A 26924-nucleotide genomic window follows, 5' to 3' on the forward strand; every position below is an offset into this window, starting at 1 on the left:
AGTCAAACCACTCCTTCGAGGCCTCAGGGGCTACATCCGGCGGGTGCGCTCGCGCGCACCCACCGGAACAAAATGTAACCGAGAAAGGCCGGTCCCCTTGCAAAAAAGTGCGACAAAGCCTCCAAGCGAGTATCAACACTCCCTTTGAGGCTCGGGGGCTACTATCGGGTACCATAATTAGGGGTACCCCCAACACTCCTAAACTCGGCTGGTAATCACCATCAGCACAAGCTGCAGAGACTGATGGGCGCAATTCAGGTCATGGCTCCGTCCACTCAAGGGACACGATCTTGCCTCGCCCGAGCCCAGCCTCGGGCAGGAACAATACTCCTAGATGAATTCACGCCTCGCCCGAGGGCCTCCTCAAGCAACGGGCGCACCCTCGACTCGCCCGAGGCCCAGCTCGGGCAGGCTTCGCAGTGAAGCAACCTTGGCCAGATCGCCTCGCCAACCGACCGTATCGCAGGAGCATTCAATGCAAGGATCACCTGACACCTTATACTGACGCGCGTTCCTCAGTCAACAGGGCCAAAGTGACCGCAGTCACTTCGCCCTTCCACTGACCAACCTGACAGGAAAATAGCACCGCCTGCCCCACTCCGACTGCTGTGCCACCCGCTAGGGTGAGGCTGACAACAGCCAAGTCCAGCCTCAGGCGCAACAGGAAACTCCGCCTCGCCCGACCTTGGGCCTCGGCCTCAGAAGGAGGTCTCCGCCTCGCCCGACCCCAGGGCTCGGCCCCCGCCTCGGCCTCGAAAGGTGGTCTCCGCCTCGCCCGACCCCAGGGCTCGGCCTCAACCTCGGCCTCGGAAGGTGGTCTCCGCCTCGTCCGACCCCAGGGCTCGGCCTCAACCTCGACCTCGGAAGGAATCGCGTCCTCGCCCGACCCCGGCCTCGGCCTCAGGGGGAGTCTCCACCTCGCCCGACCTTGGGCTCGGACTGACCACGCCACAGGGGGTACATCATTGCCCTACCCCTAGCTAGCTCAGGCTACGGGGAACAAGACCAGCGTCCCATCTGGATCGCCCCGGTAAACAGGTAATGATGGCACCCCGCGTGCGTCCATGACGACGGCGGTTCTCAAGCCCCCTACGGAAGCAAGGAGACGTCAGCAAGGTCCCGACAGCCCCGACAGCTGTGCTTCTACAGGGCTCAAGCGCTCCTCCTACGACCACGACACCGCGTGCATAGGGCTCTAGCACCTCTCCGTCAGCCACGTTGGCATGTACATAGGGCTCTGGCTCCTCTCTGCCGGACACGTTAGCATATAGCTACACCCCCATTGTACACCTGGACCCTCTCCTTGCATCTATAAAAGGAAGGTCCAGGGCCCTCATACAGGAGGGTGGTCACGCGGGAGGACGGGCTGACGAACCGGCTCACACTCTCTCTCTCTCCCTCGCGAACGCTTGTAACCCCTACTGCAAGCGCACCCACTCTGGCGCAGGATAACACGAGCCGCGGTTTTTCCCCACCTTGTGTTCCATCTCGCACCAACTCATCTGGGCTGGGGCACGCAACGACAATTTTACTCATCGGTCCAGGGACCCCCCGGGGTCGAAACGCCGACAAAGATGGTCTCTTGCGATTTAAGGGTCGAGTCTAGATTGGTAATAATGCTACAGTCCAACAGTCCATTATGTCATCTCTCCATGCTTCTCCTGTGGAAGGCCATTCAGGTATCCCTGTGACATACCAACGCATTAAGAAGTTGTTTGCTTGGCCTGCTATGAAGAAATGTATCCAAGAGTTTGTGGCTTCTTGCATGGTTTGCCAACAAGCAAAACCAGAGCGAGTGAAGTACCCAGGATTACTCCAACCACTTCCTATTCTTGACCGAGCATGGCAGACTGTGACTCTGGATTTCGTTGAAGGGTTACCGATGTCAGGCAGTTTCAATTGCATCTTGGCAGTGGTTGATAAGTTTTCTAAGTTTGCTCATTTCCTTCTTTTGAAGCATCCTTTCACAGCTGCCATTGTTGCTAAAGTTTTTATGCAAAATGTATACAAGCTACATGGTTTGCCATCTGCTCTGGTGTCTGACAGAGATTGTGTGTTCACTAGTGCATTGTGGAAAACTTTGTTATCTATGGCTGGGGTTTCTTTGCACATGAGTTCCGCGTATAACCCTAAGTCGGATGGTCAGACTGAGCGGGTTAATCAATGTTTGGAAACGTTTTTGAGATGTTTTGTCCATGCCTGTCCCCACAAGTGGAGTAAGTGGATTCACTTGGTCGAGTTTTGGTATAATACCAGTTGGCATTCAGCTTTGACTTATTCTCCTTTTGAGATGTTTTATGATTATTCTCCTTGGCATTTTGGTGTTGATGTTCTGTGTCCAGTGCCCTCGCTGTTGGATTGGATTCAGGAGAAGGCCATCATGACTGACTTAATACAACAACATTTGAAGCGTGCCCAACATTGGATGAAACATCAGGCTAACAAAAATCGTGTGGAACGCCAATTTTCGGTTGGTGATCTTGTCTTTCTGAAGTTACAACCTTATGTGCAAACCTCAGTGGCTCGAAGATCCTGTCAGAAATTGACATTTCGCTATTTTGGTCCCTGCCGGGTCTTGGCCAAGATTGGGTCAGTGGCTTATAAGTTGGAGCTTCCTGCTACTTCAACTATTCATCCTATTTTTCATGTATTTCAATTAAAAAGAGTTGTCGGTACAACTGTTGTTGTCACCCAGTTGCCTGATTAGTTGGTTGGGTGTCGGGTTCCTGTTCATGTGCTGAAACAATGTGTGGGTACTGACGGGGCAGGTTCAAGTGTTTGTGCAGTGGTCTGATTTGCCTGTGTCCCTTGCTACATGGGAGGACTTTGCTACTTTGCGACAACAGTTTCCTTTTGCTCCTGCTTGGGGGCAAGCAGGTTCTCTTCAAGAGGGGAATGTCAGCAAGGGCACCATTTCATCAGGAGAAGGCGTTCTGGAACCAGTACATGATGTAGCACTTGGTGATGGGCCGAGAAGGAGTGGAAGAGTTCGACGAGTTATCCCAGCTGTGTTCGGCCCAGAGTGGGTCACATATTAAGCCCAAGATGTAATAGAACACTAAGAGCTGATTTGGTGACCCGGGATCCTGGGAGGATTGGAGGGAATTAAGGGGGAAATTAGTTCATTTTCCCCTTAATCTCCTTCAATCCTCTCGTGATCTCCTTGTCACCGAATCAGCCCTAAGTACAAATAGAACCCTAAGTACAAATAGAACAAAGGAGAGAGGAGAGATCAGACTTATAACAGAATGCTAAACTCTTGTCCAAGGAATACAATTCCTCAGCACGTCCTCCTGGGCGTCTCTCATCCCTCTCTTCCAATTCTCTCATCCCACCTCTGCTGCTAACACCTCGTCGCCACCGCCATGTCTCCACCACGGCCACCGCCAGAGGACGACCGCCGGGGCCTGCCTCGCCTCGAGGTTGCAAGTCTAAAACATGCCCCCAATTGCCTTTGAACCATCTCTTCCCTCTGCCATATCTACTCCTCACTCACCGCTCTAGGCGATTGTGGTTCACGCCGGCACCCAGCGGGAGCTTCCGGCCTGCTCGCGTTCGTGTTTGACGAGGTTGCGAGGGCGGCCAACGTGGTTCAGAGGAGGGCGTCCACACGCACGGCGAGTTAGGGCCTGAAGGAGTGCCCAAGGAGGTCATGGCGAAGGTGTTGCACCGCCTCGTTCCGTGCGGGGTCATGACCGCCACGGGTGTCAGCCGAGGCTGGCGGAACTGCGTAGGCCGGGTCTAGCACGTGGCCAAGGAGCTCTGTCTCCGCATCCTCGCCTCCTCTAGCGTCGGCCTCCTCTCCACGCTACAACGCGCTCTCCTGCCTCCACCTCTGAATGGAAAGGTTAGGTACCTCTGGCTGATCTCACCTGGAACAGTATGATTCTTCACACGATCTGGGCACTGATCTCACCTCTACGCTGCTCATTTGATGTGATGCCTAGGGAATTTGTCCACACGTAATTCCTTCTACTCAACTTTGGTTAAGGGAAGGGATACTATAAATCACAAGAATATTATATGGGCAAAAAGTTCATATTTTGTGGTGACTCCTAAAGTAGCATAAGATGCATGTATGTAACACCCCAAGGTCCCCAAACACTTTGGGTATCACCAAAATTACCCTTCCCACAAACTGCTATAGAAAATCGGCATCCTCTCCCTTAGTCTCATAAACGAGGAAACCACAGTGTATAAACATAATGCATGATAAGGATAAACATACATAACATTATTAACTCAGCTAGCAAAGAAACGATCACCATAATGACCAGAACAGATTAAACCACTTGCACACATTATTTAAAAGAGACCAACATCATTGACCCGAAGTCCCTAATTAATGTCATTACTAAGCAGTGGCAAAGTTATTTAAAAGTGTAGGTGAACGTGCTGCTACTTCCCTCCTTTCCCAAACAAGATTCAAGTTCCTGCATCAAGCAATGTAAGAGTGAGATGACACATCTCAGCAAGTAAAATGATTATCCAACAGTTTGACAACATATCTACAGTGTTGTACCAACCACGGATTTCACAACTTCCTTCTTAAATATTAGAGTGCAGCAAGAATACAATGTACCATACACCTAGTTCCAAAATCACAAAGAGGAAAATCTCAATAGTAACATATCAATTCCATGTTCCACATTTTCCTCATGAGTGCATATGACTACAAATGCAATTATGACTTCTGCCTTCATATCTTTAGAGATATGAATCTGCATCGTACCCCTCCTCGGGCAACATACGATGCTTATTGTACCGGTACGGTCGGACCATATGATCGCGACATAACTTCAATGCAAAAGGTGATGGATGCACTATGTATGACAAGCCAACATAATTTCACATCATTTAACATGTGTTAAATAGATACTTCAACTTCATCAAGATAGGAATCAACTACCTATAACATTCTCGAGTCAATGACCTCAATATATTTAAAACAATAGAACATGAATAATTTCAAACAATGATGGACACATTCGATACTTATATAAATTCAAAGACAAGGCACATGATACAACCAAACGGTATAAACCACCACTGCATTTACTTGCCTTCACCGGGAATTTGAAATGGTACTAAGTACGATCCGGAGGTCCACCACCTGTTTTGGCATAAAACTTAGTGCACACATTCACATAACAATCGCTAATAACCAATGCCGCTCCTACGCACAACCCCAACCCGTCGCGGACAGCACCTCTCCCCACCACCCACCAAACTGCAGCAGCACTGCTTGTTAATTTCATAACTTTAAAATTGTAACAACAGCGATATCAAACAAAAACTCCAGAAACATCTACATAAAATTCCCTACAAGTTTTGTATTCAAAAGATAATTAAATTTCAACATCACGATGACCCCAAATAGCCGACAAAGTACACCTTGTGTTCTGTTTTTTGGATAGCAACCTAGTTGAGTTCAAAATGTGATATCTCCTAGAATATTACACCAAATTGAACGTATAAGTACTCTATGGAAAGATATGATAATACTCTACATGAATTTTACAGTGATGATAGCTAATCGACCTCGCAAAAACCCTAGAAACAGCCAACACTACTGCTGTCTGTCCGCCAACAAAAATTAGGACATCACCCCTCCTAATTCGCCTAGGAGAACGGATAACCAAATGAAATTGCAGCACAATTACAAAATAGTAAACAAGATCACCTTGACTCATTCACCCCTTTCTTCTTCCTCCCACCAATCCTCCAATGGAGGCTTGCACAAATCCAAAAGAGATCCAAGGGAGGGGGGTTGCTGCACCTTGGAGGGGGTGGAATGGGGGGTGACAGCTAGGGTTTAGATGGGGAGGAGAGGGCGGCTGCTTGGAGAAGATGGGAAGTAGCTACAAATATGAGAGAGGGAGAGGGAGAGGGAGAGGGAGAGGGAGAGGGAGGGGTGGTCGGCTGCCAAGAGAAAAATGGGAGGGGCGGCTGCAAGGGGAAGTGGGAAGGGGCGACTAAGGTTAGAGGGATGAGGGGGCCTCCAATCCCCTAGATGCGGAATCGACGGCTCACAGCCCGTTCTCCCCTCTGAGCTCCCGGCCCCAGCGAATGAATGCCAAAATGCTACCGTTCAACTGAGGTATTCCGCTCCGAGAACTCCAAACTCCAATGGCACAGAGCACGAAAGAAGAGGGAAAAGAATTTAACTTTTTTCATAAAATTGGGTATCACACTCTACCCCCCATAAAAAGAATTCGGCCTCGAATTCCAACGCTTCTAACGGAACGACACAAGAAAAAACGGCAAAGACAAAAACTCGCCAATAACGAAAAGTTTGGGGTACTTCTGCCACATCAGCTCCTCAAGCTCCCAAGTAGTCTCACGCTTAGACTGATTAGTCCACAAGACCTTAACATACTTAATTGTTCTCCTTCTCATGACATGCTCCGAGGACTCCAATATACGCATCGGGCAACACTCCAGAGTAAGATCTTGCTGCACAGCGATCGGTTCGAACTTGATTTGATGGTCCAGATCCCGCAGATACTTCCTCAACATAGAGACATGAAATACCGGGTGTACCCCTATCATGGATTCCGGCAATTGCAAGCGATAAGCCAAGCTGCCAACCTAGGCAGAGATAGAGAATGGTCCAATGTACCTCGGGCTAAGCTTTCCTGAGACACCGAACCGAACGACTCCTCTAGTAGGTGATACCTTGAGAAGGACTTGATCACCCACTGCAAATTCCAAGTCCTGCCTCCTCACATCAGCATAACTCTTCTGACGGCTCTGAGCGGCTAGAATATTCTGACGAATCTCCCGAACTTTCTCAGATGTATGCTGAATCTAGTTAGGACCGACCAAGGATTTCTCTCCCAAACTCTCCCAGCACAAAGGGGAGATACACCGCCTGGCATATAAGGCCTCATACGGTGCCATCTTGATGCAAGCCTGATAGCTGTTGTTATAAGCGAACTCAGCCAAGGCGAGATGATCCTTCCAGCTACCCCTCCATGAAAGAACACAAGCACGCAGCATGTTCTCCAAAGTTTGAATAGTCCATTCTGACTGACCATCAGTCTGAGGGTGAAAAGCAACACTAAGAGAAAGATTTGTACCCAAAGCACTGTGAAGACTCTCCCAAAATTTGGATATAAATTTGGAGTCCCGGTCTGAAACAATGGACTTAGGCACACCGTGAAGCCTTATTACTTTTTTCATATACAAGGGAACCAACTCTGAAGCTGAATTTGTGGTCTTCATGGGAATAAAGTGCGCAGACTTAGTTAGGCGATCCACTACAACCCATATAGCATCCCTGCCTCGAGGAGAACAGGGTAAGCCAACCACGAATTCCATGGTGATATGCTCCCACTTCCATTCTGGAATTCCCAACGGCTTCAATAAACATGCAGGCCTCTTATGTTTAGCTTTCATGCGCTGGCACACCTCACAGGCTGCCACATACTTAGAAACATCAACCTTTATCCTCTTCCAACATAAGTTTTGCTTCAAATCACTGTACATTTTGGTTTCGCTAGGGTGAACGGTGTAAGGCATTTTATGAGCTTCTCTCAAGATATCCATCTTCACCTCTGATTTCTGTGGCACACAAAGACGGCCTTTGAAACAAACCAAATCATTCTCATCAATGGTGAACTGCTGCTGTGCCACACACACTCTATCCAGAAGGGAGGATTGAATGAGCATTTGAGTCTCCTTGCTAGCGGTTACAACATAGCACAAAGCAACTCCCATATGATCTAGATCCGCAATCAAAGGCTTGGCCACCTTCGGGACACAGGTCCTACTGAGTGCATCAGCCACCACATTTGCCTTTGCTAGGTGATATTGAATTGGCAGATCATAATCCTTTATCAACTCAAGCCACCGACGCTGCCTCAAATTTAGCTCTTTCTGAGTGAAAATGTACTTGAGACTCTTATGATTGGTGTAAATGTCACAATATTCACCATAGAGATAATGCCTCCACGATTTCAGGGCAAACACAACAACGGCCAACTCGAGGTCATGGGTAGGATAATTTCTCTCATGTTTCTTCAACTGCCTAGAGCCATAAGCAATCACCCTGCCTTCCTGCATCAACACACAACCAAGGCCAATACGAGAAGTATCTGTATAAACTGTGAAACGCTTACCACTCTCAGGCAAGGCTAAGATAGGAGCATTCACTAACTTGTTCTTCAATGCCTGATAACTGACCTCGCAATCATTGGTCCAGACAAAAGGAACACCTTTCTCCAAGAGTTTAGTCAATGACTTAGTAATGCTGGAAAAGTTTGGCACAAAACACCGATAATATCCAGCAAGCCCCAAGAAACTTTGGATTTTTGAGACACTAGAAGGTATCTTCCACTCCACCACAATAGCGACATTCTTGGGGTCAACCGCAATGCCATGCTGATTAATCACATGACCCAGAAAAGCAACTTTAGAAAGACAAAAGGCACACTTCTTCAATTTTCCATAGAATTGATTCTTCGTAAGATAAGAGCATCCAGAACGAGACGAAGATGTCGCTCATGCTCTTCCTCTGTCTTTGAGTAAATCAGAATATAATCCAGAAACACAACCACAAAGTCATCCAAGAACTCATGAAACATCTTATTCATTGCTTCCATAAAAGCAGCAGGGGCATTAGTTAAGCCAAAGGACATGATGATAAACTTGAAGTGCCCATACCTGGTGCTAAAAGCTGCCTTCTCAATATCCTCCTCGCGAATCTTCAACCGATGATAACCATAGTTCAAATCAATCTTAGAGAATACCTGGGCACCTCTTAGCTGTTCAAAGAGAACGTCAATATGAGGTAGCGGATATTTATTCTTGATTGTCACTTGATTTAGAGCACGATAATCCACATATAACCTCTTGCTTTTATCCTTCTTCTCAACAAATAATACCAGGAAAGCCCATGGTGACCTGCTAGGCCTAATAAAACCCTTAGCAAGCAGATCGTCCAATTGCCGCTTCAATTCAACCTGCTCCTTTGGAGACATCTGATACGTGGCCTTATGAATAGGCTATGTACCCGGAATCAGCTTGATTTCAAAAGCCGCATCGCACTCTGGTGGAATGCCTGGTAGCTCCGCTGGAAACACGTCGGCATAATCACAGACCACCTAGATCTCCTGCACTCGCAAGGCAGCCTCACTCTCCACCATCATAGAGAAAAGGATTCCTGACTTCCTTGTCCGACGATCCGAAAGTAATTGGGACAACAAGGAAAGAGTGTACTTTGGAGAGCTTCCCAAGAATACCACCTCCCTACCCGACGGCGCCTGCAAAGACACTGTCTTCCAAAAACAGGATATAACTATGCGATATTGAGTTAACCAATCCATACCCAAAATAACATCAAATGACTCCAGGGAAACCACCACGAGATTAGCCGAAAAGATCTCATCAGCAAGGACGACGGAACAACTCGGGTAGACTAAACAACTACTTATGGAGCCCTTAACAGAACTAACCCCAATTGGGTGACCCATCCTTTGCACCGAAAATCAGCACACGACACAAAATCCTCCGAAACGAACAAAAAACTAGAGCCAGAGTCAAAAAGAGAATGTGCATCAAACGAATCAACTGAGACCGTACCTGTTACCACGTCTCCATGATCTCTGCCATCTGCAGAGGGTAGCACATATGCTCCGTGAACACCCACAGAAGAGGAATCTCCCAGAGTGAAATTAACAGAAGAACTCCAAGGAGTTGCAGGATGAGGCGGACGAGGAGCTCCAAACTGAGGTGGTAAAGGAGCGGTCGGTGCAGGAGTAGGCGCGACCAAGTACTGAGGGAAACCTGGCATAGGCAAGTACTGAGGAGTCCCAGGCATATAAAACTTCTGCTTAGGGGGCGGTTGAGAGCACCTAGAGGGGGGGGGTGAATAGATGATCCTGTAAAATCAAACACTAAATAGCCACAAACTTGATTATAAAGGTGTTAGTGCGAGTTAATCAAGTTGTTATGAAGCGAGCTCTTGCGAACACAAACAATCACAGAGAAGAGCAGCACAAGAGACACGATGTTTTATCCCGTGGTTCGGCCAAGTATAACACTTGCCTACTTCCACATTGTGGCGTCCCAATGGACGAGGGTTGCACTCAACCCCTTTCAAGTGATCCAATGATCAACTTGAATACCACTGCTTTTTGTTTAGTGTTCTTCTCCCGTTTGCGAGGAATCTCCACAATTTGGAACCTCTCGCCCTTACAATATAGATCACAAAGAAGCACAAGAGTAAGGGAGGAAAAGCAACGCACACAAGACTCGAATCGCAGCAACACACACGCACACACGTGAAGGAGTGAGCACACAAACATGGCGCAGAGAGTTTACAACTCAAATGGTGCTCAAATCTCAAGAACGATGATCTGATTGCGTGATTGCAGAGTCTAGGCGTCTTAAGATGTTTCTTGCAAGCTTGGTGTGTTGCTCCATGCGCCTAGGGGTCTCTTTTATAGCCCCAAGGCAGTTAGGAGCCGTTGGAAATCAACTTGGAAGGCAATTCTTGCCTTCTATCGAGTGGTGCACCGGACAGTCCGGTGCACCACCGGACAGCTACATTACATGTCCGGTGCTTGATTCCCTTCCATATCGGGCGCAGCCGACCGTTGGGCCTCAGGACCGATTGGCGCACTGGACACTGTCCGGTGCACACCGGACAGTCCGGTGTGCCCAACCGACCGTTGGCGCGGGCCACGCGTCACCCGCTGATTGTGCAGTCGACTGTTGGCCGCAAGCGCCTATGGCTCACCGGACAGTCCGGTGCACCACCGAATAGTCTGGAGATTTTTAGCCACGGCGCTTTATCCTTTTCCCGAGAGCGACGAGTTTGTTGCCGAAGTGCTTGGGCGCTGGCGCTGAAGACTCACCGGACAGTCCGGTGCACCACCGGACAGTCCGTTGATTTTTAGCCACGTCACCCGCCGATTCCCGAGAGCGGCCAGTTTGCCGTCAAGCCAGCCTGGGGCATCGGACAGTCCGGTGTGCTAGGCTAGTGCTGGTTTTGGCTTACTTAGCCATTCCTTCTTCAATTCTTTTCCTCTTTTCTTGGCTATGTCTCTAGCACTTAGATTAACATGTTAGTACCCAAAAACAATTTACTAAGTCCGGAGACATACCTTATTCCTTGATTTGCATCTTGGCACATATAAACTTTGAACCATGTGTTGGGCATCTAATCACCAAAACAATTCTAGAAATGGCCCAAGGGCACATTTCCCTTTCAATCTCCCCCTTTTTGGTGATTTATGCCAACACATCAAAAAGCAACTAAGAAGTGCAAATTTAAGACCAAATTTTATTCACAAAGGATTTTGGCATATTTGGATCACTTTTGCCACCACTTGGTTTGTTTTTGCGAATCAAATCCTTTTTCCTATCTCTAAGTCAAACACCCTTTTTTTGGGTAAATAGTGAGATATTGCAAGAGTAAAATTGATCAAGTGTCAAAAACTCCCCCTTTTTCCCATAATCAAAGTTCTCCCCCATAAGAGACCAAATTTTGCAATAAGAGCCATTTGTGCAAAATACAAATTCTAACTCTACTATTTTTGAAATTCACAAGTGGTTGGCTGATCCAGTTGCTTTGGCCCTTAATTTCTCCCTCTTTGGCATTAAGCACCAAAACGGGAAAACTTTTGGCCCTTTAACCTCATTGCCTCACCAAAATGTCAAATAAGAGCAAAAAGGCAATGAGAGCATTAGTATGAACTTGGAAATTAAATACACTTATACTAGAGTGCAGTGGAAGTCTTTGCATTGTCCAAGTTCATTTTCCCTTTCAATGGTCCTTCGAGACTACTTCAAGTGTACTCAAACAACAAGTTAGTCTTAAAGGAGTCAAGTTGTAGCTCATCTCCCCCTAAACATGTGCATCATTTGCATACGGACTTGTGAGGTTCGGGGATGATTTGTACAAATTGAGCACCACAAATAAGCAATAAATAATTTAAATGCTCAAAGTAACATGATCAAAGGCATGAAACACATGTATGTTATGGATCAATCCAAGTTACGCGAATCTAAGACATTTAGCTCACTACGCAACCTGCAAAACCTTTTCTCATCTAAAGGCTTGGTGAAGATATCGGCTAGCTGGTTCTCGGTGCTAATGTGGTAAACATCGATATCTCCCTTTTGCTGGTGATCTCTCAGGAAGTGATGCCGGATGTCTATGTGCTTAGGACGGCTGTGTTCAACAGGATTATCCGCCAAGCGGATTGCATTCTCATTGTCACATAGGAGTGGGACTTTGCTCAGATTGTAGTCAAAGTCCCAGAGGGTTTGCCTCATCTAAAGCAGTTGCACACAACACTGTCCTGCGGCAACGTACTTGGCTTCAGCGGTGGATAGGGCAATGGATGTTTGTTTCTTGGAACTCCAGGACACCAGGGACCTTCCTAGAAATTGGCACGTCCCTGATGTGCTCTTCCTATCAACCTTGCACCCGACATAGTCGGAGTCTGAGTATCCAATTAAGTCAAAGGTAGACCCCTTTGGATACCAGATCCCGAAGCAAGGCGTAGAAACTAAATACCTAAGAATTCGCTTAACGGCCACAAGGTGACACTCCTTGGGGTCGGATTGAAATCTAGCACACATGCATACACTAAGCATAATGTCGGTCTACTAGCACAAAGATAAACTAATGAACCTACCATAGACCGGTATGCCTTTTTATCAACGGACTTACCTCCTTTGTTGAGGTCGAGATGTCCGTCAGTCCCCATTGGTGTCTTCGCGGGCTTAGCATCCTTCATTCCAAACCTCTTGAGAAGATCTTGAGTGTACTTCGTTTGGAGGATGAAGGTGTCGTCCTTGAGTTGCTTCACTTAGAATCCAAGAAAGTAAGTCAACTCGCCCATCATGGACATCTCGAACTTTTGCATCATCACCCTGCTAAACTCCTCACAAGACTTTTGGTTAGTAGAACCAAATATAATGTCATCGACATATATTTGGCAAACAAACAGATCACCATCACAAGTCTTTGTGAAAAGAGTTGGATCGGCTTTCCCAACCTTAAAAGCATTAGTAATAAGAAAATCTCTAAGGCATTCATACCGTGCTCTTGGGGCTTGCTTAAGTCCATAGAGCGCCTTAGAGAGCTTATATACATGGTCGTGATACCTATCATCCTCAAAGCCAAGGGGTTGTTCCACGTATACCTCCTCCTTGATTGGCCCATTGAGGAAAGCGCTCTTCACGTCCATTTGGAACAGCCTAAAGGAATGGTGAGCGGCATAGGCTAATAAAATATGAATTGACTCTGTCACACCCGGTTTTGGAAGGCAAACCGAATGCGAACTATGTACGTGCCAGGATCAGAACTCACGTACACAGCGATTACATAAATGAACATCATCACACAATGCTCGAATAATAACATAAAAGGGGTACTTATTACATCATAGAGTCATAGACATCCACATATTCATTGTCTTAACAAGTAAATCAAAGTACTAGCGAAACGCAGTAAAGATAAGGCCTCCACAGGCAGCTGACTGGGGGTTGCCGCCAACCCACACCTAGAATTCATCGTAGTCTTGGAACTCCTGGAAGTCTCCTTCCACGACTTCATCTCCTCCTGAGCAGTGGTTGCAATGCGGACAACCTGGTGTTTTGTGGTAAAGCAAGGATGAGTACACATCAACGTACTCAGCAAATGTCCCGTTTGGCTGAAGTGGACTAGCTTTATGTGGGGGTTAGGCTCAAGCAGTTGCTTTTAGTTGGTCAAGTATTTATCATTAGTAGAAGCCAGATTTTAGCATTAACCAACCCGTAAACCATTTCCTCATCGAGGAACAACATCATCATAGTCGAACCAAAACCATAACATAATCCTTGTCTCTCGAACCATCTGTATCTCTAATCAAAGAGGATCCCAAGGCTGCTCTTAACCGTGAGCATGGCTGATATATCAGTTTCACTACCCTCTGCAGAGGTCGCACACTTTACCCATGAGCCGTGATTCCCGTTTTGCCCAGGGATCATGACTCCCCATTGATCACTTCCTAGGTGGTCCGGCAGGGTATCACTACGTAGCTGTTACAAAGATTCCCTAGAGGTCATAGCCGCCCGTTAGGTTTCTCCAGTTTGATAAACACAGTACCTCTCCCCGCAGGAGGGTGACTAACAAAAGCAAAACGAAAGAACCTTGGCACTCAGCCTCGGCAGAGCAAGCACTGTGCCTGGACCCCATTGACGACACGACGGCGAAGAAACTACACCTCTAGTTCCTCTAATTAATTAGCTAAGGGCATCCCATTTCACCCTCATGGTTGCACTGTTATCCCGGGTGATCTCTCAACGAACAGGTCCTTACGGAGAGGCACTCGAGAAACAGCCCGAGTCCCCTAAATGCCACAAGTATATCATCATATCCAGAATGAAATCATAGTATCATCATTGTATCTCATCATGTTCATTGATTAAAGTAAAGCGCTAGCATGTAGCTAACCATAGTAACCCAAAAGGTAAATCAAGGACCAGGTAAATAGAAAGCTAGTAAATCCTTAGGTTGTTCATAGTATGCGGGACAATGTATTATAAAGTAAATGGGACATAATGGGTCAGAGGACACTTGCCTTCACCAAACAGATGCTCAGGGTCTTCAACCTCATAGAACTCAGAGAGCTTGATCACTTGGTCGTCGAAGCTTGACCGTCGACTCCTTGAAGCTTGGAGATGGATCGCACTCTAATCGCAACGCGAAACGAAGACAAACAGACACAAGCAAGCAAACACATATATGCATAAGAACATTACACCATACAAATAAAAACATAGTAAAACATGCAAAACAAAATAGAGAGCGTTACTACGGTCACACGAGGAAAAAGAAATGTCGAACTCGAAGCGACGGCCGGGAAAATATCACGTTTACGCTAAACAAGTATTGACGCTAACAATTAATTCGACCTTATCAATTATAAATTATATCAACCATTTAGTTTGATTAATCTGCTACACTAACAACTGTCAAATAAATAAGTAATTGAATTAACACAAGAGATTCTAAGAGAGACGAATTTATGACAAGCGAAACAACCTGACAGCGTGCAAACGACACATGGACACGCGCGACATAGCACGCTGACAACACACGTAACATTGCGCGCGACCGGCGCGAAAGGCGCGCGAACAGCACACCACCACGTGCGGAATAGCACGCGCGACAGACAAGAAAACTAAATAGGTAACACATTTATACTAAACACCTATTAAATAAATAAAAACAAGTTAAGCTAATATTAGCCAGGTTAAATGCTAATTACAACCTTACAAGTAATCAGATTATATTTACAAACCTTGCATAGGACCTGCTACATTTAAGCAGTAAATCTTGAAAGGCATGACACGCAAAGATCGTAATGACATCGTTTTTATGCTAAGTGGGTATTAACTATAATACTTATTTTCAGCATGATCATATTAATAGGCATTTATAAAATATAAATTAACGCAACTGCTTAGTCTCAATTATTTTAATAATCTAATAGTTAATAGCTACACAGGTGATCAATTAACATGAATGATCATAAGCGAAAACAATTTAATAACGCGCGAAAGACGCGTGACGACACGTGACACTGTGTGAAACAGCATGCGAACGGCACGCGGAATAATGCACACGACAGCGCGTGACACGCGCGAGTCAACGCGACTACGCGCACGAACAGCACGATGTCACACAAACGATGTCGTGCGCGAACAACAAACAAAATAATTAATGAAAAGTATTTCAGTTGGTATTAATCACGTTAACTAACATTTATTTATAAAAGCGCGAGTTAAAGCTATAAAACAGTTTTAATTAGAAGGTCGTTTTAATAAGTATGGAATGAATAGCTAATTAAACAATATAGACTTGTGACATGTTAGAATACATTACTAATACGGAATCGACGCGACTGAACAATTAATTTAGAACGAACACAATATGCCGCAGCGCTAATCGATATCATGTCTATACTAACCAAACATAAACGAAAACGCTTCGGATTGACACAACTACCTTAATAGCTATCGATGAAGCGTGTAATTAAAATTACAAGTTCATTCTCGGTCGAATTGTTATTTTAATCACCGACCGCTAAACAACTAATTACCAGTTAATTGTTTAACATGCACGAAGTGGCGAAACGATTTTACCAAAACGTGCAACTAGCGATTTGCGCGAACGACGGCTCGCGCGAAACAGCACGCGAGACAACCACGAGAAACAGCGTAAACGACGAGCGCGAACGACACGCGGATCAGCACGTAACCACGGGCAAAACCGTGCGTGCGATACGCGAGATAAACTAAATAAACGTCGCATTTATATTAAACTAAATATTAATCACGTCGACGTGCATTTATAAAGCGCAAGTTAATAACTATAAATTAGTTTAATTAAAAGGTCTAATTAATTAACTAGAAAAAATGTAAGACATGGTGAAACGATGTTACTAACGCGTATTGGATGCTCACCTCGCAACGACGGCGGACGACCAGACGAGCTCGAGGCGAGGCACGAGAATGGCGAGACTGCTGTTGCGCTGGGGCTGCGCAAAACCCAACCGGGGACGGGGCTGGGCCTCGCGCACTGCGCTGGGTGCTGCTGGATGGCGCGCAGGGACGGAGGGAAGCGGGCTGCGGGGAGGACGATCTGCGTCGCTACGGGCGAGCCGCGAAGATTGCCCCGCCGAGCCACCGCGCCGCCGCGTCGGTAGGCATTGGACATCGAGCTAAGGCTGCCAAGTTGGGCGTCCCGGCTGGCTAGGGGAGGAGAGGGGAGATCTGGGCGTCTGGGCGCTGGGATCGGCAACGACGAGGCAATAGGGGCATTGGCGGTTGCAAGCATCAGAGAGAGGAAAAAATGGTGATGCGCGTCATGGGAAAGCAGGGAGAGAAGTTGGGGAAGAGAGAGATGGCAGGGAAAGGTGAACAGGGCCCCGACGGCGCCTAGGAGCCCATGCACGTGCTTGGTGACTGCAGGCGCGCGGCTGGGCATGCGCGCGTGTGGGCCGGGCGGGCAGGCCGGCTAGCGAGCCGTCACTGGGGCAGTGGGCCGCTCATGGCCGAGCGGGTAGGCTGTTTTGGGATTTCCTTTTTTCTTTTATTTATTTATTTCGAAATTCCTTTTCCTTTCTTTTTTTTCTTCACGTAAGTTATTCAAAATATATAAATAAATATATGTTTATTTTTTTTAATAATTCCAAATTATAATAATTTAAAAACAATAATATTTCTAAATAAAATATTCAATAAATAATTTTTGGTACATTTCTATCATTAATTAAATTGGGCTTCGCAAAAAGAGACTAAATTAAATGGTAAAAACTCTTTCAACCCCGCAGTAAACAAAAACAATGCCCCAACATGTGATGCAACATTTCAAAACTTGTGGGGGGGGGGGTTTATCTCGCTAACGCTCAACACTTATATATAATATGAAATAACTCTTCATTATTTAGGAAAAAGAGAAGAAAAACAAAAAAAGGGGAGGGTAACACCTGAATTTGGTGGATATTAGGAAAGAAATTTTATAACCCCCAAATTCAGGGTGTTACAAATCTAACCCCCTTAACAGAATCTCGCCCTCGAGATTCAAGAAGAGGCTAGCAAGAAAATGAGATTGGTTCATTGGTTGTTCATAGCTTCTTCTAACTCAATTTTGACTCTGACAACTTTAACTTGTGGACTGGTTGCTTTGGTTTTCAAATGCTTGAGACCGATCGATGCAATTCTTGAGGATCTCCTGGACCTGTGGGTTAGGACCCACACACGCTTTCGTTGCGCCACTCTGATCTTGTTGGTTGATGTTGATCGCATTGTCTTCATTGGGGTTAGCGGCTAACCCCCTTAACAGGAGCATTGATACACACTTGATGAATATGTCGTCGACTCTGATCTTGACTGATTTGGAGGAGTTGGAGATTGCCAAATGGACAGGTGTAAGAGGAAAGAATAGCGAGAAAAGGTAAGTATAGACGGATTAGAGAGCGCAGGGGGAGAACCCAACTACTTAACTCTATGGCACTCACCTAGTAAACAGATTCCATTGCAGACCAAGGGCCACAACAAATCAACACTCATTCCAAAGAAGCAAATCATTCATAGCAGAAGGACAAACATCATGAGCACACAACAACAAACATCTCGTTGCTATATGTTCCTTTTAATTAAATGGTGGTCTTTCCTTAAAAGTGGAAACTACTCTAAGGCCAACAAAAGGCAAGGGGAATAATAAGTCATGGAGGGTAGGGGCATGAGCATAACAAAGGATGGAGCTAAAGCAATGATTGTAACCGACAAGGGAGAGAATGCAACCAAGGTCAAGATAGGTAAAACACCATTCTCAAATCGAGATGGAAAAGATGATATTTCAAAAGGTAGGCATAAGATAACATCATGGAAAGATCTAGAGATTACAAAGGTAAGGGAAGTGAAAGGCAAAAACACACCAAAAGATAGAGTTAGGACAAGACTTGCGACGCAACAGAGGAAAAAGGGAACGAACAAGAGCGGGATAGGTAAGACATCACTCTTGAAATGAAATGGGAGAGGAGGCTTTAAAATGCAGGTGCAAGATAAGCATCATTGTAAAGATCAAGGGATGACAAGGGTTAAGGTGATAACAGACAAACACAACCAAGAATGCATTTTAGACAAAACTTGTGAGGCATCAAAGAAGGGGAAGCAATCAATGGTGAAGTAGGTGAGGCATTATCCTCAAACAACGATGAAAAAGAGTAGGCTTTAAAGGGTAGGTTCAAGATAAGCATGAGGGCAAGGGCATAGATATCACGAGGGTTCTAAAGGTAATAACGGAAAAGGATATAGGATAGGAGGTAAATAGGCATAAGACAAAAGTTATAAGTACCATAAAGGATGGAGTTAGGATATGACCTACAAATGGAAAATGAGAGGGTGCGTCCAAGGGCCAGATAGGTAAATTGCCACTCGCAAATTGAGGTGGAAGAGAGAAATTTTTTAAAGAGCAGGCATAAAGATAAGTATCAAGGTAAGGTCAATGATTGACAACGGTAATGGTGACAGCACACCGAAACAAGTCAAATGATGGAATTAAGACAAAACTTGTACGACGATGAAGAGGGGAAGCGATCAAGGGAGAGATAGGTAACTCACCGCTCTCAAATCGGGTCGAAAGAAAGGGGAGGCTTTTAAAGGATAAGTTCAAGGTAAGAATTTAGGTAGAAGACATAAATATCACAGGGTTCAAAGGCGATAATAGACAAGGGCATAAGGGAAAAGACGAAGGCACAGAAGAGCCAGTGGTATAAGTACAACAAAGAATGGAGTTATGTCAAGGCTTACACGTGGTGAAGAAGAGGATATTGCCAAGGGTGAGATAAGTAAAACACCGCTCTCAAATTAGGATAAGAGATTGGAGATTTTAGATAACATACATAATGTAATCACCAAGGTATGGTCGAGAGATGGGAAAGGTAAAGGCAACACTAAACAGAAGCACAACAAAGGATGGAGTTGAGAACTCGCAAGCGACAAAGAGGAGGATACGACCAAGGGAAAAATAGGTAAAATTTAACTCACAGATTGAGATGGAAAAGAGGAGACATTAAGGGCAGGTATAAGATAAACATCAATGTAAGATATAGAGGCGTCAAAGGTAAAGGTGGTAATAATGAAAAGCATAAGGATAGAGCTCAGGCAAGACTCGCTAGGTGGCGAAGTGGAGAAAACAATCAAGGGTAAGATATGTAAGGTTGCAACAGAATGGTTGAAGTTAAAATTCATTACCGAGGGATGTTACAAGGGAACAACGAGATCACCAAGGATGCGCAAAATAAAATGACCGCTCATGAATCATTGAGAAACAAGGGTGGTCAAGGGCATGTTAACTGAAATGTCTCAAATAGATATTGGGATATAAAGGTAAGCATATATAAAAATAAGAGTATGCAAGATTCCAATGGTACGAGCATACCAAGACCAAGAGAGTACAAATTGCCAAAAAGATAGCGACCTAACAATAGAATAGGAAAGGGTCTCAAAAGACAGTAAGATCATGGACATATAAACTGAAATGTTTAAATAGGCAGCATAGTTTTTATTAGAGGTAGGTATTGAAACAAGAGTATTGAAGAATCTAGGGGTACGAGCATGTCAATACCAAGGGAGTAGACATGGTTAAACAGTGGCAAATTAATGACGGAAAAGAAAAGAATTCCAAAGGCAAGAAGGTTATGATCAGGGGGCATCTATAAAGATGTCGCAAGCACAAGAGTGAGATTAGATCTAATAGGTTGAGAGAAGTATAGACCATACTAGAATAAAATACTTTTGGCAAGGAGGCATATAGGAGCACAAAAAAAATTAGTCGAGGTGACCAATATTTTGAAGCAGAATCAAGGATGAGGTGAAGTAATAATCAATAAGTCCTTAAAACGACCAATGCTACTCTAGGTCAGCGGTCCTACAGTCAGCACGACTTTGATACCACTTATGTCACACCCGGTTTTGGAAGGCAAACCGAATGCGAACTATGTACGTGCCAGGATCAGAACTCACGTACACAGCGATTACATAAATGAACATCATCACACAATGCTCGAATAATAACATAAAAGGGGTACTTATTACATCATAGAGTCATAGACATCCACATATTCATTGTCTTAACAAGTAAATCAAAGTACTAGCGAAACGCAGTAAAGATAAGGCCTCCACAGGCAGCTGACTGGGGGTTGCCGCCAACCCACACCTAGAATTCATCGTAGTCTTGGAACTCCTGGAAGTCTCCTTCCACGACTTCATCTCCTCCTGAGCAGTGGTTGCAATGCGGACAACCTGATGTTTTGTGGTAAAGCAAGGATGAGTACACATCAACGTACTCAGCAAATGTCCCGTTTGGCTGAAGTGGACTAGCTTTATGTGGGGGTTAGGCTCAAGCAGTTGCTTTTAGTTGGTCAAGTATTTATCATTAGTAGAAGCCAGATTTTAGCATTAACCAACCCGTAAACCATTTCCTCATCGAGGAACAACATCATCATAGTCGAACCAAAACCATAACATAATCCTTGTCTCTCGAACCATCTGTATCTCTAATCAAAGAGGATCCCAAGGCTGCTCTTAACCGTGAGCACGGCTGATATATTAGTTTCACTACCCTCTGCAGAGGTCGCACACTTTACCCATGAGCCGTGATTCCCGTTTTGCCCAGGGATCATGACTCCCCATTGATCACTTCCTAGGTGGTCCGGCAGGGTATCACTACGTAGCTGTTACAAAGATTCCCTAGAGGTCATAGCCGCCCGTTAGGTTTCTCCAGTTTGATAAACACAGTACCTCTCCCCGCAGGAGGGTGACTAACAAAAGCAAAACGAAAGAACCTTGGCACTCAGCCTCGGCAGAGCAAGCACTGTGCCTGGACCCCATTGACGGCACGACGGCGAAGCAACTACACCTCTAGTTCCTCTAATTAATTAGCTAAGGGCATCCCATTTCACCCTCATGGTTGCACTGTTATCCCGGGTGGTCTCTCAACGAACAGGTCCTTACGGAGAGGCACTCGAGAAACAGCCCGAGTCCCCTAAATGCCACAAGTATATCATCATATCCAGAATGAAATCATAGTATCATCATTGTATCTCATCATGTTCATTGATTAAAGTAAAGCGCTAGCATGTAGCTAACCATAGTAACCCAAAAGGTAAATCAAGGACCAGGTAAATAGAAAGCTAGTAAATCCTTAGGTTGTTCATAGTATGCGGGACAGTGTATTATAAAGTAAATGGGACATAATGGGTCAGAGGACACTTGACTTCACCAAACAGATGCTCAGGGTCTTCAACCTCATAGAACTCAGAGAGCTTGATCACTTGGTCGTCGAAGCTTGACCGTCGACTCCTTGAAGCTTGGAGATGGATCGCACTCTAATCGCAACGCGAAACGAAGACAAACAGACACAAGCAAGCAAACACATATATGCATAAGAACATTACACCATACAAATAAAAACATAGTAAAACATGCAAAACAAAATAGAGAGCGTTACTACGGTCACACGAGGAAAAAGAAATGTCGAACTCGAAGCGACGGCCGGGAAAATATCACGTTTACGCTAAACAAGTATTGACGCTAACAATTAATTCGACCTTATCAATTATAAATTATATCAACCATTTAGTTTGATTAATCTGCTACACTAACAACTGTCAAATAAATAAGTAATTGAATTAACACAAGAGATTCTAAGAGAGACGAATTTATGACAAGCGAAACAACCTGACAGCGTGCAAACGACACATGGACACGCGCGACATAGCACGCTGACAACACACGTAACATTGCGCGCGACCGGCGCGAAAGGCGCGCGAACAGCACGCCACCACGTGCGGAACAGCACGCGCGACAGACAAGAAAACTAAATAGGTAACACATTTATACTAAACACCTATTAAATAAATAAAAACAAGTTAAGCTAATATTAGCCAGGTTAAATGCTAATTACAACCTTACAAGTAATCAGATTATATTTACAAACCTTGCATAGGACCTGCTACATTTAAGCAGTAAATCTTGAAAGGCATGACACGCAAAGATCGTAATGACATCGTTTTTATGCTAAGTGGGTATTAACTATAATACTTATTTTCAGCATGATCATATTAATAGGCATTTATAAAATATAAATTAACGCAACTGCTTAGTCTCAATTATTTTAATAATCTAATAGTTAATAGCTACACAGGTGATCAATTAACATGAATGATCATAAGCGAAAACAATTTAATAACGCGCGAAAGACGCGTGACGACACGTGACACTGTGTGAAACAGCATGCGAACGGCACGCGGAATAATGCACACGACAGCGCGTGACACGCGCGAGTCAACGCGACTACGCGCACGAACAGCACGATGTCACACAAACGATGTCGTGCGCGAACAACAAACAAAATAATTAATGAAAAGTATTTCAGTTGGTATTAATCACGTTAACTAACATTTATTTATAAAAGCGCGAGTTAAAGCTATAAAACAGTTTTAATTAGAAGGTCGTTTTAATAAGTATGGAATGAATAGCTAATTAAACAATATAGACTTGTGACATGTTAGAATACATTACTAATACGGAATCGACGCGACTGAACAATTAATTTAGAACGAACACAATATGCCGCAGCGCTAATCGATATCATGTCTATACTAACCAAACATAAACGAAAACGCTTCGGATTGACACAACTACCTTAATAGCTATCGATGAAGCGTGTAATTAAAATTACAAGTTCATTCTCGGTCGAATTGTTATTTTAATCACCGACCGCTAAACAACTAATTACCAGTTAATTGTTTAACATGCACGAAGTGGCGAAACGATTTTACCAAAACGTGCAACTAGCGATTTGCGCGAACGACGGCTCGCGCGAAACAGCACGCGAGACAACCACGAGAAACAGCGTAAACGACGAGCGCGAACGACACGCGGATCAGCACGTAACCACGGGCAAAACCGTGCGTGCGATACGCGAGATAAACTAAATAAACGTCGCATTTATATTAAACTAAATATTAATCACGTCGACGTGCATTTATAAAGCGCAAGTTAATAACTATAAATTAGTTTAATTAAAAGGTCTAATTAATTAACTAGCAAAAATGTAAGACATGGTGAAACGATGTTACTAACGCGTATTGGATGCTCACCTCGCAACGACGGCGGACGACCAGACGAGCTCGAGGCGAGGCACGAGAATGGCGAGACTGCTGTTGCGCTGGGGCTGCGCAAAACCCAACCGGGGACGGGGCTGGGCCTCGCGCACTGCGCTGGGTGCTGCTGGATGGCGCGCAGGGACGGAGGGAAGCGGGCTGCGGGGAGGACGATCTGCGTCGCTACGGGCGAGCCGCGAAGATTGCCCCGCCGAGCCACCGCGCCGCCGCGTCGGTAGGCGTTGGACATCGAGCTAAGGCTGCCAAGTTGGGCGTCCCGGCTGGCTAGGGGAGGAGAGGGGAGATCTGGGCGTCTGGGCGCTGGGATCGGCAACGACGAGGCAATAGGGGCATTGGCGGTTGCAAGCATCAGAGAGAGGAAAAAATGGTGATGCGCGTCATGGGAAAGCAGGGAGAGAAGTTGGGGAAGAGAGAGATGGCAGGGAAAGGTGAACAGGGCCCCGACGGCGCCTAGGAGTGCCCATGCACGCGCTTGGTGACTGCAGGCGCGCGGCTGGGCATGCGCGCGTGTGGGCCGGGCGGGCAGGCCGGCTAGCGAGCCGTCACTGGGGCAGTGGGCCGCTCATGGCCGAGCGGGTAGGCTGTTTTGGGATTTCCTTTTTTCTTTTATTTATTTATTTCGAAATTCCTTTTCCTTTCTTTTTTTTCTTCACGTAAGTTATTCAAAATATATAAATAAATATATGTTTATTTTTTTAATAATTCCAAATTATAATAATTTAAAAACAATAATATTTCTAAATAAAATATTCAATAAATAATTTTTGGTACATTTCTATCATTAATTAAATTGGGCTTCGCAAAAAGAGACTAAATTAAATGGTAAAAACTCTTTCAACCCCGCAGTAAACAAAAACAATGCCCCAACATGTGATGCAGCATTTCAAAACTTGTGGGGGGGGGGGGGGTTTATCTCGCTAACGCTCAACACTTATATATAATATGAAATAACTCTTCATTATTTAGGAAAAAGAGAAGAAAAACAAAAAAAGGGGAGGGTAACACCTGAATTTGGTGGATATTAGGAAAGAAATTTTATAACCCCCAAATTCAGGGTGTTACAGACTCTAACCTAGCCACAGGAGCAAAAGTCTCCTCAAAATCCAAACCTGCGACTTGGGCATAACCTTTTGCCACAAGTCGAGCCTTGTTTCTTGTCACCACTTCGTGCTCATCTTGGTTGTTGCAGAACACCCACTTGGTTCCCACAACATTTTGCTTTGGATGTGGCACTAGGCTCCACACTTCATTCCTTTTGAAGTTGTTGAGCTCTTCCTACATGGCCAACACATAGTCCGGATCCTGTAAGGCCTCTTCTACCCTGAAAGGCTCAATAGAAGAGACAAACGAGTAATGCTCACAAAAAGTGCTAATCGTGAGCGAGTAGTTACTCCCTTGCTGTTGTCACCCAGAATCTGATCGACGGGGTGATGTCTTTGGATCGTTGCTCAGACTTGAGTTGGAGGGGCTCGTGGTGCTTGTCACACCCGGTTCCAGGGGTAGAACCGAGCGCATACCATATGTGTGCCAGGATCCATTTTCACACATATGTTGACGTCACAAGTGTAGTATATCAAAAGACAATGCAATAAAGGCATAAAGAGAGTATAATACTTTATTACATCATCTGAAGCATTATATCTTTAACAAGTATCACATCAAAGTAAAGCGGAAATAAACAACTGGGCAATCTCCAACAGGAAGATGACCGGCGCATCGTTAGACTTAGAATTCATCACCGTCGATAAAATCTCCATCAAAGTCTCCAGCATCACCCTCTGATCAAAATATTAGCAAGGGTGAGCTCACTTATGGTCGGGGCTCAGCAAGTGGGGGAAAATTAATGCAGGTATAACAAGGTGAGGCTAAGGTTGAGCAGTAAGAATTTTAGTTGGTCAACATTTTATTAACAACACCTGTCTTACTAATAATTGTGAATCCCAAATATCCCATTTAAACAAAAGGAATATGAATATAACAAAAACACTTAAGTGAAACCACTTAAGCAAATTATTGGTAGATCATCGGATCCCAATTTAATTCCATCTTCAAGTTCAATTATCATGTGAGGAGTCCAGGTCGCTCATAACCGGGAGCACGACTGATATATCAGTTTTACACTCTGCAGAGGTGGTACAACTTTACCCACAAGCCATGTATCCCATCTAGCCCAGGTTGATCGGACCCTTAAACACTGCCGAGGTGAATGGCTAGGGATCCATTATGAGGCTTTCACAAAATACGCTTAATACGAAGCAACCCGCTAAGGTTTCTAAAGAAGATGGTGGTAGCCCCCTGGGCGAGGTACCTTAGACAAGAATACGTCCCCATGTTAACGTGGGCTGCCAGCACCTACTGCTCCCCCTCTTGCCCATATTTCAGGTAAGGTTGCTAGGCACTAAGCATATAGAGCTAATATACCAAAGCCAGAGCCATGATAGCACTCGTGGTTGCACTGTTATCCTGGGTGGTCACTCCATGTTCCAATTAATTTGAAATAATGTTATCTTAACCATCGGGTTAATGTCATAATTGCCAATTAAATTTTGGAACATCAATAACAATTAATGAGTGACATTAATATCGTTAAGTTGAGCGGTAGCACAAATTTTGCACAACTTAATAATTTTCCCAGGTTAAACAAGGAATACAAGTAGTAAATCTAGGAAATCCTTAATTAGGTTTAACCCATCAAAATTATGCAATATATCAAAAAGTAAACATTATTATATGCAATGAGTAGGTACAAATAGAATATGCAGAGGGAGAATCCACTTGCCTTGCTCAAGCGAGTCCTGTGGTTCGTCTTCGAACGTATTCGAATCCTCTACCACACGGTCGGCTTCTAATAGAGTCGCATAGCGCACATACAAAAATAAAACATACACCAATAAATAAACATGCACCATTTCATAAACATACACCAATACATCATTAAACACACATTAACATATCGCACTAATCACATCTTAAATTCGTCCTAATCGCATAAATACTTATTAATTCAATTATAGCTATTATTGTGAGTCCTAAATGGTGAATTTATGGGTGGGTGCAATAAATATAATTTTAACTAATATTAATATATTTTAACATCATCAATGAAATTAAATGATAATTATCGTCTAATAAATAAATTAATAGCTTTTATCCTTTTTATTTCTAACTCAAATTGAGTATAGCCAAAAATGAATATAACATTCTAAAAATCCTTATAAACTACTAATT

The 26924-nt window shown here is 44.7% G+C and overlaps 2 protein-coding genes across 4 annotated transcripts; both read right to left on the minus strand.

Moving 5' to 3' along the window:
- Positions 1-4144: 4144 nt before the first annotated feature.
- Positions 4145-16933, minus strand: LOC109946024 (uncharacterized). Of its 2 annotated transcripts, none has more exons than XM_020552561.1 (2): positions 16468-16928; positions 4145-4433 (listed from the first exon to the last, which is right to left on the minus strand). In XM_020552561.1, the coding sequence occupies exons 1-2, from the start codon at positions 16838-16840 to the stop codon at positions 4426-4428; spliced, it is 381 nt and encodes a 126-aa protein (XP_020408150.1). In that variant the 5' UTR covers positions 16841-16928; the 3' UTR covers positions 4145-4425. The 2 variants fall into 2 exon arrangements, with proteins under 2 accessions (XP_020408150.1, XP_020408149.1); XM_020552560.3 differs by lacking the exon at positions 4145-4433 and adding an exon at positions 13376-14691 and having other exon boundaries at positions 16468-16933.
- Positions 16934-20549: 3616 nt separating this feature from the next.
- LOC109945528 (uncharacterized) lies at positions 20550-24159 on the minus strand. 2 transcript variants are annotated; one of them, XM_020551846.3, is made up of 2 exons: positions 23673-24159; positions 20550-21896 (listed from the first exon to the last, which is right to left on the minus strand). In XM_020551846.3, exons 1-2 carry the CDS (start codon positions 24043-24045, stop codon positions 21826-21828), a joined length of 444 nt encoding a protein of 147 aa, XP_020407435.1. In that variant the 5' UTR covers positions 24046-24159; the 3' UTR covers positions 20550-21825. The 2 variants fall into 2 exon arrangements, with proteins under 2 accessions (XP_020407435.1, XP_020407434.1); XM_020551845.2 differs by having other exon boundaries at positions 20553-20811; positions 23673-24141.
- Positions 24160-26924: the final 2765 nt, after the last annotated feature.

This window comes from Zea mays, chromosome 4 (genome assembly GCF_902167145.1).
Source record: "Zea mays cultivar B73 chromosome 4, Zm-B73-REFERENCE-NAM-5.0, whole genome shotgun sequence".
Taxonomy (NCBI): Eukaryota; Viridiplantae; Streptophyta; class Magnoliopsida; order Poales; family Poaceae; genus Zea; species Zea mays.

Bases quoted from the DNA above. Each gene is read 5' to 3' on its own strand.
- LOC109946024 (XM_020552560.3), bottom strand. From the start codon at position 16,840: ATGCTTGCAACCGCCAATGCCCCTATTGCCTCGTCGTTGCCGATCCCA. The intron at 14,692-16,467 runs GTGAGCATCCAA...CGTTGCGATTAG, and splicing joins TCGTCCGCCGTCGTTGCGAG to AGTGCGATCCATCTCCAAGC.
- LOC109945528 (XM_020551845.2), bottom strand. From the start codon at position 24,045: ATGCTTGCAACCGCCAATGCCCCTATTGCCTCGTCGTTGCCGATCCCA. The intron at 20,812-23,672 runs GTGAGCATCCAA...ACAAAACATCAG, and splicing joins TCGTCCGCCGTCGTTGCGAG to GTTGTCCGCATTGCAACCAC.